General features: G+C 37.9%; 1 protein-coding gene across 1 annotated transcript; it reads left to right on the top strand.

The window, feature by feature from the left end:
• Positions 1 to 15,306: 15,306 nt before the first annotated feature.
• LOC121258612 (cyclin-dependent protein kinase inhibitor SMR6-like) lies at positions 15,307 to 16,069 on the top strand. Its single transcript, XM_041160163.1, is given in 2 exon segments — positions 15,307 to 15,766; positions 15,769 to 16,069. Coding segments are annotated over 2 exon segments (315 nt in total). The 5' UTR covers positions 15,307 to 15,549; the 3' UTR covers positions 15,867 to 16,069.
• Positions 16,070 to 17,042: the final 973 nt, after the last annotated feature.

Raw genomic sequence — 17,042 nt, 5'->3', positions numbered from 1 at the left:
TAATGAAAATGACGCTATTTTACACCTATAAAACGGCGTCGTTTTATTAAAAACGTATGAAAAAAGAATATGTATCAAACAATGCCGTTCCACTTAAACTTAAGTGGAACGACATTATTTCAAGATGGGTCTTCTTCTTCCCTAATTTTCTTCCCGATTCAATTTCAGCATTTGCAACTCTCTGTCTCTCTCCTCTTGGTCCTCTCTCTCTCTCCTTTATAACTTTCTCTCTCTATTCGCTCAGAAATAGCGCGTCGCCAGGTGAACCGAATGCTGACCGAGAATGGCTAGAGTCGATGCGGCCGATTTTCCTCCTCCCATCGACTGCTTATGATCGGTTGATCCCCCCCACTTCTCAATCGTCAGTTGGCGTCGGTTTTGCCCAAAAATTGAGCCGAAGGGGTCGATTTTCAGCCCTAGTTTTTGGTACTCCATATAGTTGTACTATCTCCTTAACATAAATCCGAGAGAGCTTATTCATAGATTCTATATTAGCCATGGGCAGAAAATGCGCACTCTTTGTTAGTCTGTCAACTATGACCCATATAGAATTTTTTCCAAATGATGTCATCGGTAAACCTATCACGAAATCCATCGGCACGTCCTCCCATTTCCATTCTAGAATTAGAAATGGTTGCAATTCTCCCGCTGGACTTTGGTGTTCAGCCTTCACCAACTGGCAAATGGAACATTTTACTACGAACTCTACCACATCTTTCTTGATTCCTTCCCACCAAAAATGATTCTTCAAATCCTGATACATTTTAGTGCTGCCGGGGTGAGCTATGTAAGGGGTACAATGAGCTTCCCTTAGAATCATTTCCTTCAACTCAATGATATTATGAATCACTTTTGTCTCTTTATAGTACAACATCTCATTTCTCCTTATGGTGAAATGTTACGGTCCTTCAAACTTCAAAATCTTTTGTCGAAGATTTTCTAGCTCGTCGTCCTTCCATTGACCTTCTAAGATTTCCTCTTCCATCAAGGGTATAGTCTCCTGGATCATTGCTACTATAGCATCCCAAGACGGGTTTCCAATCAACAAGCTCCTCGTTTCCACTAATCGCAATGGCAATTCGGTTTGAGTCTTCCGGCTAAAAGCATCTGCTACGACATTAGCTTTTCCGGAGTGGTAATTAATCTCATATTGGTAATCACTAATGGTCTCAACCCATCTTCTCTACCTCATATTTAGATTCTTCTGACTGAACAAATACTTGAGGCTTTTGTGATTCGTGTATACCTTGCACTTTTCCCCATATAGGTAATGCCTTCAAATTTCAAAGCAAAGACTACTGCAGCCAATTCTGAGTCGTGAGTAGGGTAATTCTGTTCATGGTCCTTGAGTTGCCGTGAAGCATAAGTGACAACTCTTCCTTCTTGCATCAACACACACCCTAATCCTATCTTAGAGGCGTCACTTTAAACAACATAAGGCTTATGCGGTTCAAGTAAAGCCAATACAGGTGTTGTGGTTAATCTTTTCTTCAGCTCCTGTAAACTTTTATCGCATTATTTGCTCCAAACATACTTGGAATTCTTCCTTGTAAGTGCCGTCAAAGGGTTAGAGAGTTTAGAGAACCCTTCTACGAACCTCTGGTAGTATCTTGCTTGTCTAAGGAAACTACGTATCTTATGGGCATTAGTTGGCCTTTACCATTATGTCACAACGTTGATCTTAACAGGGTTTACTGCCACTCCCATACTAGAAATGACATGTCCCAAAAATTTCACCTCTCTAAGCCATAACTCACACTTACTAAGCTTGTCGTAAACTTGATTTTGTTGCAATGTCTCCAACACAATCCTTAGATGCTTCTTATGTTCTTCATCACTTCGAGAATATATCAGTATGTCATCTATGAAAACCACTACAAAACTATCTAGGTATTGCCTAAAGATTCGATTAATGAAATCTATAAATTTTGCTGGAGCATTTGTCAATCCGAAAGGCATGACAAAAAACTCGAAATGTCCATAACAAGTTCGAAAGGTAGTCATAGGTACATCCTGATCCCTGATCCTGAATTGTTGATATCCCGATCGTAGATCAATCTTTGAGAATACTGAAGCTCCTTATAACTGATCCAAAAAATCATCTATCCACGGCAAGAGATACTTGTTCTTGACAGTCACCTTGTTCAACTCCCGATAATCAATACACATCCTCAGAGTTTCGTCCTTCTTCTTAACAAACAAGACCGATACTCCCCAAGGAGATGAACTAGGGCAGATAAAACCCTTTTCAAAAAGTTCCTGGATTTGAACCTTGAGCTCCTTTAATTCTGCTAGGGCCATTCGGTATGGTGTCTTATGCATGGGGACCATGGTCGGTTCAAGCTTAATCACAAATTTTGTCTCTCGATCCGGGGGTAATCCAAATAAATCAAATGCAAAAACTCTAGGAAAGTCTTCTATTACTGGGATTCCTTGAACTCCCTTAGGTTCCTCCGTCGCATTTGTCATCATTACTAGATAGGCGATAACTCTGCTTGTTAAGCTCTTCTTGACTTGTCCTGTTGTTACAACTGATGGATCTAACCTAACGGTTTCTCCCATATAATAAATCCTATCCTTTGCAGGTAAGTCGAAGACTACTTCTCTTCCTCGACAGTCTATCTTAGTGTAATGCTTAGACAACCAATTCATTCTTAAGATCGAATTCCATTAAATGAAAAATAATCAAGTTAGTGGTCAAAGATAGACCCGCAAGTTCCAACGGACTATTTTTAACTACTCGGGTGCATCCAACTATTTTTCAATCTGGAATGGCTACTAGAACTCTCTCAAACAAAGGTTATACGTCTAGCTCACATCATTTCACACAACTAACAGAGACAAAGGATCTCGATGTTGCCGAATCAAACAAAGCACAAATGTGCTGCTTCAATTTAACCTTACATAATAGGATAACTAGGGTTACTCAAAGATTCTCAAACATGTACTAGCTATCAGTTAAGGCAAAGTTGGAAATGTTACCTGTAATCACTCTCGCGTCTGCCGTCTCGTCGACTTCTAGGTCTACTTCTTCCAGTGTAATGGCATAGATCTTAGCCTTCATAGGGGTTTTACTTTGCAATCTGGTGTTACTACTCCTCCAGGTGTGTTCTGAGGACAATTTCGAATCATGCGGCTAGTCTAACCACATCTGAAGCAAGCTTCCGTAACCAGTCGACACTCTTTTGTTGTGCCTTTTTCCACATCATCGATAGGGTGGTAGAGTGATGGGTGTTGGTCTCCAGACTATCATCGTTGTTCCACTTCTGCTATCGAAGCCACATTGACTAGTTCTTGGAAATTCTCTATCTGCAGGTAGGCTACTTGGTTTCAAATACGAGGTTGCAAACCATCCTGAAACTTCTTCGCTTGCATCTTCTCTGTACCAATCCGATGAGGTGCAAATCTTCCTAATTCCATAAAATGAGCAGCATATTGATCGAATGTCATGCTACCTTGGGTCAAGTTCACAAAATCTAGGGCTTTCTGCTGCTTGGCTGTCTCTAGAAAGAAACGATTATCGAACTCAGTCTTAAATCGATCCCATGTGAGTGTAGCTAAACCTCTTAAGTCTCGGGTCATCAATTGTCGGTTAGTGTCCCATCATATACTGGCTTCTCCTTGGAGCATGTGTCTGGCATATTGGACCTTTTATTCCTCCATTCATCCACTGATTTTGAAGGTTCTCTCCAAGTCCACCAGCCACTTATTGGCCCTCAAAGGTCCTTTTGTTCCCATAAAATTAGGGTATTTGTAAACTAAAAATTTCTCATACAGACATCCCTGATTTCCTCCTTTAGCCGGTTCTTGCCTAATGTTTTGCCCTTGCGCTATCTGATTGTGTATTACCTCAGTCATTTGGCGAATTGTTTCCGCTATTGCCTGTCATCCTTCTAATGGAGGATTTCTAGCCTCTTGGTCTCTACGTCTCGGAGAAGTATGCTCACGTTAGTTTCATACCATGGTTCTTTCTCTCTCCTGAAATGTACAAAGACTAGCATAGGTCAGTCTCCTTCTTAGAGAAAGACTATGTTTCTTCAACTTGCATCGCGACTCTACACGCGTATCTTCCTTCTATTTTCACTTCCTCCATGATTCAGGCCTATAACTATAAGATCAAAGCTTATAACTACAGATCTCAAACCTAGTTGGCGGTACCATGTATTCCTAGGATAATGTAGGGGTTTATTCAGGGACGTAATTGCTCTGATACCATACTCTATGGCGCCCCCAGCCCCTGCTTGGGATTGGACGGTGACTGAAATAACACATACCCCTCGTACATGACATGTAAGATGCAATGCTCCTATGTATACTATGCAATAAATAATGCGGCAGAAAATGTAAAGTTCATAAGAAACTAGGCAATGCCTAAAGTAATTGTCTTAGCACATGGTACCGTAAGACTAAGCATAACCTAAACATTGCTTTTAACATAACATTCATATCAAAAGTATCCAATAAAAGATATGTTCATTATCTTCGAAAACATGGATAACCAACAAAACCTTTTCCCCTAGAACAAATGATCACAAAAAGGCTTAATTCATTAGTAAATCCAAAACATATTTTCTGGCACAGGAAAACAATCCTTTTTTTTTTCTCACAACTAGTCAGGCTTTTTCATTTTCTCCCAAAAATCAATACCTATTGGTTGCTAGTGATCCATTGCATGAAGGACAAGTGGCGTGTGACCTTTCCCCTTAGTCGAATATCTTTTCATCTTCTTCATCATTGGATTGCTTTGGAAAGGCTAAAAGGCACATGGATGTAGCGTGTAACCCCCTTTCCCCACTTAGCCTCTTGATCTTCTAATCCCTTCTTCTCTTGTCTAGGTGCAATGTATCTTAGGGCAAAAGAGTAAAATAACCACAAGGTCTCTCCATTTTCGTAAAAAGTGATGCTTGCATGTGTGTGACATGGGATAGGTGTGTGTGCGCGCCTCATTGCCGTCCACTTCCTCTCATTTCGCTATGAAGTTTTTTCATCTTTTAGTGCTCCTTCCCTAGGTGGCTATTTTGAATACTTAAGGCTCTTTTTTGTAACTCTAAAGTGACAAGTGGCTCATGAGTGTGTGTCCTTGAGTGTAGTGGCCGAAAGTCTAGGGCTAGGATAGTCATTTTATACACAAGTCCCCTCCTCTTCCTTCTAGAAACACTCCTCTACTAGTGCATGGTTGACAAGTGGCGAAATGTCAGAAAAATCACTTGAGTGGGCATGTGGGTGAGGGAAATCCGAAAATCCATTTTGTCCCTTGGGCTTCCCTATGCAAATCTCTTGAAAGGATCCCTTTTTGTCTTCCCTAGGTGCCACTTCCCATGAAAATATTCTTGGAACTACAAACAATTGCCAAATGGCATGGGGTGTGCGTGTGGGTGAGTTGGCCGAGTGGTCTTTGGCTTTCTCTACGTCATTCCATCATTTCTTTTTCTAGAAGCCTTCTTGCGTGAAAGACAAGTGGCAAACCAAAGGGCTTGTCACTAGGGTTGGCGTGCATGCCTCCCTTGGCTTCCCATGCACTCTTCTCTTTTCTCTTTAGCCCACTTACACGTCCAGATTCATGGGCCTTATATGCTTGACAAATGGCACAAGCCTCATGGCTTAGGCATGTCCCTATGGTTCTTATAAGGGTTTGAGGGGCTCTTTCTCTTGGGCTTTGGATGCTAAACTACAAGTTCAAGTTCTTTATCCAACTAGACCTAATCTCATGGCCCTAAACTAATTTAATATCAAGGCAACGAAGAATAAGCACATATGAAATCTAACTAGGTTCGGGTTATCACATATGACCTACAACTTTCTTGTTTAAATTCTTTCATTCATCATTAGTTTTCTTTTCTGGTTTAATACTAGCCAAATTCATATGCTCAAATAACTTTTTACAATACAGAACATCCTTCATCCTTGTCTTCCGAATTGAGTAATTGGAAGAAGTGAGTTTAATCATCCTACTAGATGAGTCCTCAATTTAATTTAGACAGATAATTAATAGAATAATCAACCGAAACTCTTATACCACTTTGATAAGGTGAACATGAAAATACAGCGAAATATTTTTCTATCCTTTTTGTGCAAGTTAAAGTGGTAATGTAGTAAATATAAACTCAAAAGCAAGACACCAAATTTTTTTTACTTGGAAAATCCTCTAATGTGAAAGGAAAAACTACGAGACTTAGTCCAGTTAAAACTTTCACTATCAACAATAATAGAGTTACAGATTGTCTTCTTTAAAGTAATATCTAGAGGCTACCAATACATCAAGAATATCTATATTTTTGGTTTAACACATAATCATCACCATACAGATGGAAAACTACAAGAGTGACAAGAAAGATTTTACCACGTGAGTATTTGCATAAAACGAACAAAGATGAATCTCAGTGATCAGCACCAGTCAAAATGAGGTCGTCACCATCACGAACAATATTGAAATTTCTTCATAATCGGACCACATATGGTCTCACAAATCTCTGATGGAAGTGTGAGGGGAAATCCTCATACACGACAAACATCCTCTCTTCTTTTCTCTTTTTATTCTTCTTACTATTTTTTCACAGCTCACTAGCACACACCACTTATCACTTTATATATATATATATATATATATATATATATATAAAAGACAAAACAAAAAAAAAATTATAAAGGTGCCATCAGAGTGGCTTAGGCGGTTTGCTTCACATAGAGGGACCCACCACATCACCTACAGGTGGCAAACTAGGCGAGCAATTGTTCCCCCTCATCTATTGGATCTTCCTCTTTGTTTAGTAAGCTACTCATTGAGGTAACTTGGTGAGGTGAATGGATTGGATGGGAGGGGAAAATCCTCCATCATCCCCTTGCAAAGTGACTAATGGCCACCCTAAAAGGGGAGGAGGGTATCTCTACTCCACAAGGTAACTTGAGCCATCCAGTTAAGGAGATGTTGTGATAGAGAGGACACACTCTTTCCATTGTAGGGAGGGGTATCCTTTACTGATGGGGCGTGCCCTTCCCTTGGACCACCTTGCGGGGTGGAGAATGATTTCTATTCATTAATAATATGGTCGCGAGCCTTTCTTCCTCATAGAGAGAGGGATCACAATCACCTTAAAATTTCTTCAAAGGGTGATTAAGAGCCACACCAAGAAGGGTGGGGGAAACTCTTTTTCACTCGACGAGTGATATTGAGTAATCCCAAGAAGTGAACCTTGGCATTGTGGGGTGGCCCACGATCACCGTATACCACTCTAGGTGTAGAAGATCTCATTCTCTAATACCACTTTTAACATATTGTACCTTCAAACCACATCAAATAGTGTCCTCAATCATATTTCAGTTTTCTTTTTTTAATATAATTTAAGAGTATAAAATGCTAAAAAAATGAGATTTTGGTACCACATTATAAAAGGGTGAAAATTCAGGTGGAGAGTCTATTCTCTCTTTTTATTAATAACAACTAACAACAATAATTTGTTAAGAGAATATTTTCACGCAGGTAGCTCCGTTTTTTCTCCAAACAATAGCCTTTAATGATGAGGTGCCATGTAGACCTCACACCCAAAATGTTGTGTCATGGTTAAGAGGAAAAAGTGCTTTTAAGAATCAAAATTGATTAAATTATTTAATATAAAAATAATAATTTAAGATTATAATGCCTTATAAACTTTACATAAATATTAACAAGAAGCAAAATTTGTTTATTAAAATTTATTGATAAAGTTATAAATAAAATATAAATAATCTATTTTATATAAATGAAGCAACTTGTTCATAAGTTCGAACTCGTTTAAATATTAAATGCAGCGTTTGAGAACATAAAATATAACTCGATGAAAAATATAAGTTCGGCTTGTGTTCGAATAAAAAGTAAACGAAAAATTAAGGCTTGACTATTTTTTTTTATATAAGAGAAGGTAGTCACATGTCCAATAGTGACCCCTGCCCAAATTTATTAATGAGCCCTCGCTTGTGGCCGAGGAAAACCGTAGTTACAGTCATAGTACTTGGCCTTTACAAGAAAATAAAACCCCAAGTACTCAAAGAAAAATACAAAAGACATCAAAAAATTAAAATACATTACCAAACATTACATTCTAAATTTACAATTAGCACTTTCGAATCTGAGGTAGGCCACATGCATCTGTTCTGATGATCCCTTTCAACAAATATGGAAGCTCCGTTTGACCTATCCACACATGGAAAACTCCACTACTTCCTAGTCGTGCCAAAAAATCGGCAGCCTTATTTCCTTCCCGATGTATATGACTCACATCAAAATTAATCTCTCCCAACATTCCAACTATTTCTTCCCAAAAATCCTCAAGATACCAAAGAGTACATCTTCCATTCTTAATCCAATTCACTACTATTAAAGAATCCATCTCAATAACAAGATTATCATGCCCCCATTGCTTACAATGTTTAAGACCAGCCCATAGAGCCATAACTTCCGCAATATTATTACTCCCATGCCCATATGACTAAGAGAAAGCATATACCACATTCCCTAATTCATTCCTGACTACTCCACCTGCACCCAACATTTCCGGATTATTTCGGCTACTACCATCTACATTCATTTTAAGCCACCCTCTGTTTGGCTTTTCCCATTTAACTACCTTCAAAACTTCATTCTTTCTCGCAATAATAGGTAAATTCAAAGAATTTAACACCTTAAAATCATTATCCACTAGGCGAGAAGCCTTATTGATTTTAATACCTACCCAATGAATCCAATATTTAACCCATCTCCATAAAACATGAACCTTTTCTTTCTTACCTTCCATTCTAGCTTTACATCTCCACCTCCATAAACTCCAGGAAATTATCACCGGAACAAATCCGATTAACGTACCAAGTTGAGATGATTTTGAAGCTCTCCGAAACCAAGCCTCAATTGTTGCTTTCCAAGACCGATTTGGGACAAACGGAATACCCAACATATTAGAACTGAATTTCCAAATGACCGCCGCTATGTACCCACTATACAACACATGATCAAACTCCTCTACGGCACCTTGTTCACAACACTCACACTTGGACACTAAAGGTACGCCCAAATTCCTTATTCCGTCATCCACACTTAGACTTAAGTTCAGGTCCTTCCACATAAACACAGACAACTTCTTAGGGATAGCAACATTTCATATCCAATCCGTCCCTTCAACATTATTATTCCTCTCCCGAACAAGACTCCAGGCACTCTTGGAAGTAAAGGAACCCTCCGAATTACCCATCCATACGAGCTTATCTTGCTTATCTTCTCCTAACCTTTGACCCTTAATTTCATTAGTAATTTCTGCAGCTTTACCTGCCCCTACTAACTGTTCCAAATAATTCAAATCCCAGCTATTATTCAACATAACCTGATTCACTTTCAAATTCAAATCACCCACAATCGAGCAACTCTCCCTCAAAGGCCCAGAACTCATCCACTTATCCTTCGAAAAATACACATTTCCCTCACGAATTCTCTATTTAGAATGCAAGAGTACAAACTGCAATTCCTTAGCTACAGATTTCCAAAATCGGGATCCTCTTGTTGTGTTAATCTCCAACGGATGCACACCATGCAAATATTTTGCATTAAAATACTTTTGCAAAATAGAATCAGTGCATAAAAGATTCCATGCAAATTTAGAATGTAATGACCTTTGACCATCAGTTAATTTCCTTAACCCAAGCCCTCCCTCATCCACCGGACTACAAAGCTTTTCCCATTTAATCCACTTTCTCTTAGGATTCCCATTAACCGAACCCCAAAAAAATGTACTCAAAATCTTATTAATCCGGGTATAAAAAATTTTTGGAACATGCATCACTGAAAGGAGATGAATTGGCATACTAGACAAAACTTGTTTTAAAAGAATCAATCTCGCCCCAGCGGAAAGAAAATTTATTTTCCAACCTTCAATCTGATTACGAATTCTTTGAACAATATCCTGGAAATGTAAAGACTTCAATCTTCCCGAGACAATTGGAACCCCTAAATACTTGAAAGGAAACACCTATTCCGAGAACTTAGTGATAGATAATATATACCTTCGTCTAACACTATTAATATGCTTAGAAAATAAAATATGAGATTTGGCATTATTTACCTGTTGCCCCGACCATGAAGCATAGGTATTCAAAATACCAACAATTTCCAAAATAGAAGATTTCCCACCATTAGAAAAGATTATCATATCATCAGCATATAATAAATGTGAGACTATAGGGCTATGTCTTGGAAGAGAATAACACTTTACGATTCCCTCTTCATACTTCTTCTTAATCAAACGGGAAAGTACTTCCTCCACTAAAATGAATAAGTACAGGGATAAAGGATCACCTTGTCGTAAACCCCTTCCACCCTTGAAGAACCCCTTTGCTGTGCCATTCATTACAATCGAATACCAAGGTGTAGTAACACATTGCTTCAAAAGCTGTCGAATTTTCAGCGAAAAACCAAAACCTTCCAGTACACAAAATAAGAACTCCCAATCAATCGTATCATAGGCTTTTACAAAATCAATTTTCATCAATATATTACCTCCTCTGACTTTTTTATTAATGTCACGAATTAGCTCCTGAGTGAGACTAATAATTTCAAAGATACTTCTACCTAGAAGAAAAGCTCCTTGTTCCTTTGAAATTATTTTGCTAAATAGCACTGAAAAACGGTTCACTAGGATCTTAGAACATATTTTATAAATCACGGAACAAAGACTAATCGGTCTAAAATTCTCAAATGACGTTGGATTCTGGATTTTAGGAAGTAAAACAATATAAGATGCAGTATAAAACCGCGAAAGTTCTGTCCCGCTAAAAAAATCTGTAATTGCTTCAAATACATCTTCTTTCACTAAAGACCAACAATGTTGATAAAACCCTGACCCAAAACCATCTGGACTAGGACTATTATCCTTAAGAATAGAAAAAAGAGCATTTTTAACTTCCTCCATCAAAGGAGGACCGCCAAAAATCTTATTCTCCTCTTCCGATACATCACCCGAAATTAAATCAGCCAAATTAGGCAATGAACTCGACTGATTTGCCTTTAGAAATTCCTCAAAATATACACAAGCCTCCTCATGAATGGCTTCCGGAGAGCTAAGTACACGACCATCAGACATTTTCATTTCCATTACTACATTATGTTTCCTGGATTGTAATGCTTTGAAGAAAGATGATGACGTTTCACCCCGTAAAATCCAATCATGCTTACACTGTTGAGCAAGGCGAGCTTCCTCCCTTTTTAGCCAGACATCCAGCTCCATCTTGTTTGCTAAAACATCCATTTCAACATCTTCTGAAAACCTCTCTTGCAAACTAGCTTCCCCTTCTCCACTTTTATTTCTAAATCTTTAATATGTCGGCCAGTCCAACCAAATATCTCCTTATTCCACATTCTAAGTACCTATTTTAATCTCTTCAATTTTTCTGCTAACTTCCACAAACCAATTCCATAAACTCCTCCCTCCCAAGAACTCGACACACATCGCCAAAAATCCTCATGAGTAGTCCGCATAAAATGAAATTTAAATAAAGAAGGACCATACCTGGATAAAGTAGCCGAAAGACCCAATTGCATGGGAGAGTGATCTGAAGACCTCCTGGGCAAATAATGATTATGCACCGAAGGAAAAAGCTCCAGAAATTTCAGATTGCACAAAGCTCTGTCAAGCTGTGCCCATGAGCGAGCCATCCCCGATTGCCCGTTGCACCATGAAAATTTGTTCCCTAAAAACGGCATCTCCACTAGTCCACCAGTATCAATAAATGAATAGAACCCCTCCATTGCCATGAGAAGCCTCGGACGTCCACCACGCCGTTCACTATCATTCCACAAAATGTTAAAATCCCCCAAAATCACATGAGGCAACTGCACAGTATTGACAGAAAGCAAATCCTCCCATAAAACCCGCCTATCTAGATACCGACACTTTGCATAAACAGCTGATATCAAAACAGTTGAATTAATCATCAATGAAATAAACTGATCCGAGCCTCCCACGACATCCACCTGTATCCCAGCAACCTAGAAACACCAAATTTTCCCAGCCTTATCCGCATTAGAAAGACATGCACTATACGAAAAATAAGTGCTCCAATAATTCAGCTGACTATCATCCCTAAATGGCTCCGCCAGAAAGAGAATATAAGGCTCATGTACCCGAACTAGCTTCTGTAATCTCTTCTTCGAAGTGCCAATTCCTCTTTGATTCCAAAACATAATTTTATTCATCATTGAATATGTTTAGCGGGTCTGCTTGGAACCCTTACTGAACTTATTAGCATTCGTTTAGAAATTACCTTCGTTTTTGATAATTCAGAATAAGAACTGCCATCCTTCTCCTTTGCTGGATGCGCCAACTCAGCCTCATCCTCAGACTTTGATTCCATACCAAGATAAGCTTGGTCAAAAATCGCCAATTGCAAATCCTCCGAACTAGGAACCCGTGTACCTCCTATTTGCACCTTAGAATTATCTTCCAGTCCCTCCATAGCAGACACAACCACAGGATGCAAAACCTGGTCATCGCCCATAACCAAATCCAATTCTCGATCCGATTGAGCTCCACTAGATTCTGCCAACATTGTCAAAATTTTCTCATGCACTAAAGGCTCAGCTTCTTCCCTATCATTTCTCCCTTATCAATCTCAGCGTCTAAAGACACCACCCCTTCAGTACTTCCATCCTTTAACTCATTGGCCTCTACATTATGAATAACCAAAACAGAGGATGACTCGATAGTCTTACCTGGTGGATCTTTTTCAGTATTGACCGCATCCTCCTTCTCCTTAGGAACCCAAACTCTGTTCGATTTCATAGTCCTCAAGTTCTTGGGATATTTCCCTTCCTTGAGCTTAGTCTTACACGTTTTCAGATTATGTCCTTGCTCTTTACAGCAAGAACAAAATGCTGGCAATGTTTCATACTCCACTTCTTGGAAAAAACTTGCTGGATGCCGTGGCGTTCCAATCCAAAAAGAAGAGATTGGATCTTCATCAATATTCATAAGCACGCAAACTCGCGCACCATCAGTTCTAGTTGAACACCTCGTTGCATTATCCCTACGTAAAAATGTACCAATTGGTGCCACTATATTTCTTAGATATGATTCTTGATAAAGGTTTGGAGGGAGGCCAGGGAGCATAATCCACACAGGTACCTGCACTGGTTCCTCATCCTCTTTAAACTCTACCGTCCATTGAAATGCCCGATATGCAGCCCCTTCAATATCACAACTTTCCCGTGATATGGCTTTCAAGAAATCATCGTTTGAGAACGTATAAAAACATTTCGTGGCCTGCGCATCACAGACAGCACAGGCTGCGTCGAAAGGCCCCATCGGCTATGTATAAAACCTCTAATACGATCCAGAGAAGGCATTTGCCGCAGGAACTTCAAGACCAAAGAAAAACAAAACGGAACAGCAGACCGATCCAGTTCTTCCTTAGTAAATTGCACAAAAACTTCTCCTTCAACATGCTTAGGCTGCCGAAGTGGAATATTTACCTCAGGGATAGCTTGAGGCGGATTTCGCAATAAATCCACAAACGTCCTCTGTCGGACTGGAATTCGTGGTGGGAGTTGGGAACCCCCTGCATCAACCATGTTCGTTCGTGAAGGCACTCCCTAGTCAGGGAGCAAAAACCTCACACATAAGTCTTGGAGCATTCTTGGAGCGTTTAGTTTGCCGGTGTTGCTTTCCTCCAATTTCAACGTTATTTACAAGCAGATTACTCACTCGAATAAGAAGTGACTATTACTCACTCAAATTTGATTTGTTTACAATCCAATCTTCTTCAAAGATAATATCATTGTTGAAAACATTTTCCTAGAAACAAAAAACTAAAAATAAGTTTCTAAATTTACACACTCAAAGAATATCATAATTCTATAAATAGTAGTGACATGGTTTGAGTTAAGATTTTTTATTAGATTTTGGGAAATGAGAGAAAAAAAAAGTTAAATAAAAATATTATAAAGTTAAAAATTGTTTGAATATAACTTTTGTTTTGAAGTTGATAAAGTTGTATTGATTTTGGTGTTTTGTTTTTAAGTTTGTAAAAGTTGTATTAGGCCCTGTTTAGATTGCAAAATGGTCTCATTTTATCTTATCTCATCTCGTCTCAATATCCAAAGTCCAAATACCAAAAACACAAAAAGTTTTTAATTTCAACTTTTCAACTTTTTTTATCTAATCATTAACTAATAATTACAAATTTCTCAAACTTTCAAACAAAACACAAAAAATAATTAATCATTTTCAAATCTCAAAATAAAAATGATATTAAAAAATAATATTTTAAAAATATTTTAATTTTATAATATTTTTGTTCACATTTTTTTATCTCTTTTCCCAAAACCCCATAAAACATATTAACTCATACCATTTCACTATTATTTATAAATTATTTTACTACTAATAACAAATTTCAATATCCAAACGAGATCTAATTTTTGTATTTAGATAATGATTAAGTAATGATTAAATAAAAAATTTAAAATAAAAAGTATTTTATATTGAAAAGGTGTTTAAAATAAAATTAGAAAAGATTTTAAAAATTTTATAACTTGTGTCAAATGATTCTTAAATGAAAAATGATAAACATACATAAATTTTCACAACACTTTACACCATAATATTTTAAAAAGATGGGTATTTTTATAAAATATCTTATAAAACTAATATCATTTTACAAATACATCACTTTCCATAACACTTTACACAATAATATTTTAAAAAGGGATATTTTTATAAAATATCTTATAAAACTACCATCATTTTATAAAAATATCTTTATTTTTTAATGTGTTGTAAAATATATTGTGCGGATATTATTCCTTTCCTAAAGAGTCAAGCTACTGTGCCGCCTAGGATAGCCTACTCCATTTGACCGACTGTGCTTTTTTAAGTTATTTTTTTATTTTCTTTTTTTTATTTTTTTAATATATTTAAATATTTAAAAAAAATTAATACACTTAAAATCACTTTCTTAATCATTAAACAAAACAAATAAAATAAAAAATTCTTTCCAACGGTTAAATAGAGCGGTATATTAGTAAGGCAAAGTAGTTTTATTCTTTCCTAAATAAGAAGTGTACCGTTCCGTTGGTGATCCCAGACCATGAATTTGGCGCCAAAGTCTAAGTACAAGCCATGGGAGCCCGGATGCACTCCTGCCCGCGGTCAGCTATTTTCGCGGGCTCTATTTCCTCGGGTTCTCTCTCTCTCTCTCTCTCTCTCTCTCTCTCTCTCTCTTATCTGATTGGCATAATGCCATAAACAGAACATTGAACCTTTTCTCCTTCCCATAATTTAAAAACCCATTTTTAGTGCTGTCTTTTTCTCTCTTGTCCGCCTCATCTCCAACTCCCTTTCACCTTCTTTTCCGTAACCCTTTCCCTCATAAAAGCGAAGCCTCCCACCCTCCTTTTCATCTACCCTCACCACTTTCTTTCTACTTTCATTTCAGCGATCGATCTCCTACCCCATAACGCATAAAACTTACTTAATTGTTACGTACCCCAGAGCAGACAGAGGATTTGCCCTTGTTCTGAATCGATCATAAAGCATGGGGTTCTCCGAGAAGGCACTGCAGGCTGATGGAGGCTTGGAAAACGACGGAAAAAAATGGGTTATTGCTGGAATCCCGTTACGAGCTCCTTTGAAGCAGATATATACAAGTTTCCCAGAGGATTGGCCAGCCAGTGACGGCCAAGAAGACTGTTCCACGACGCCCACTGGAGAGGAAAATAGGATCCCAACCAGGCTGACGTGTCCGCCGGCTCCAAAAAGAGAAAGCCTTCTTTGAAGTGTAACTATGCCGGTGTCAGGGAGTTCTTTACGCCTCCGGACTTGGAGACTGTGTTCATACAGAGAGCTAGCTGATTATTGCTTAGTAATTGCAGGGAGAGTTTCGATTAGTTTGTTTAGTCAGCAAACTTTTCTTCTATAGCTTTGTCCCCTTTGGTTTCTTTCTTTAATTTCTCGTTAATTTTCTGACTTTGTTAGGCTTCTTGTAGTGGGGGCGGTAGGAGTTTAATTATGTACAGGCTCTTACAAAAATATAATAAAATGGCAATTTAGCTTTATTGGCTTATGAAATTTCCTTGAGAATTTTTCTGTCTCGGTTGTTAGCTTAAATCTTGATCTGTTTGAAGTAGAAAAACATGTTCATTCACCGGCCTCCTTGCATGCCTTCTGTGTATGCCTTGCTGAGATATATATGCAGCAACCAGCAATCAATTGCCAGATATATTGCAGCTTGCTCTATGCATTGCATGCTAACAAAAAAAAAAAAAAAAAGAAAGTACAACTTTGAAGTTGAATACACAAGTACTGAATGTGATCATGATGAACATGAGGATTGATCCATATAATTTTTTTCGTTAATATATAATTTCTCTCTTTTTGAAACTGTTCATGTTCATGCGTACGGAAGCTGATGGTGCAAGTCAAAATCCGAGCTGCATTAGCAGCAAAAAGTAGTACTTGTCAAACTCAAGCAAATGTAAATCGTTTTCAAGGAGGGGTAAGAAGATGCTGCACGGCTGCATCTTTATCACGATGCTGTAACATCATCAATCCCCCCCTTTAGACTTGAGTGAGTCTGGTCTTTTGAGTAGTGTCCCACAAGTCCATGACTCCCCACCCACCTCGGACGACTCTTATGATAGTGGGGAGTTTCTCTGTAATTCTCATGTGATTGGAAGGGAAGATCATTAGAATCCTATGCCACTTGAATGGTCCTTATTTTTCTGCACTTAATTTCAAGCTCAAGTTTTGAAATTATATAAAAATAATTTTATAAATTGATATAATTTAACGTAAGTATCATAGTTTGTTAAATTATGAAATTATTTTTATTATAAATTAAGATATGATGAATCACATGATAAATTCAAGTTAATTTATGAAATTATTTTATATAATTTTTTTTATAAGTATAACACTTCCCAATAATTGATAATTCAAAATCATCTTTTACTTTAAAACTCTAGCTGGAATGTCCACCGGGAAGTAGCTTGGAAAACCCATTTGTTTATTTATAAGGTGGATGGTCGA

The sequence above is a fragment of the Juglans microcarpa x Juglans regia genome, chromosome 3S (genome assembly GCF_004785595.1).
Source record: "Juglans microcarpa x Juglans regia isolate MS1-56 chromosome 3S, Jm3101_v1.0, whole genome shotgun sequence".
Classification (NCBI taxonomy): Eukaryota; Viridiplantae; Streptophyta; class Magnoliopsida; order Fagales; family Juglandaceae; genus Juglans; species Juglans microcarpa x Juglans regia.
Note: the sequence above shows the minus strand (reverse complement) of the source record. Positions and strands in the feature narration are given on the sequence as shown.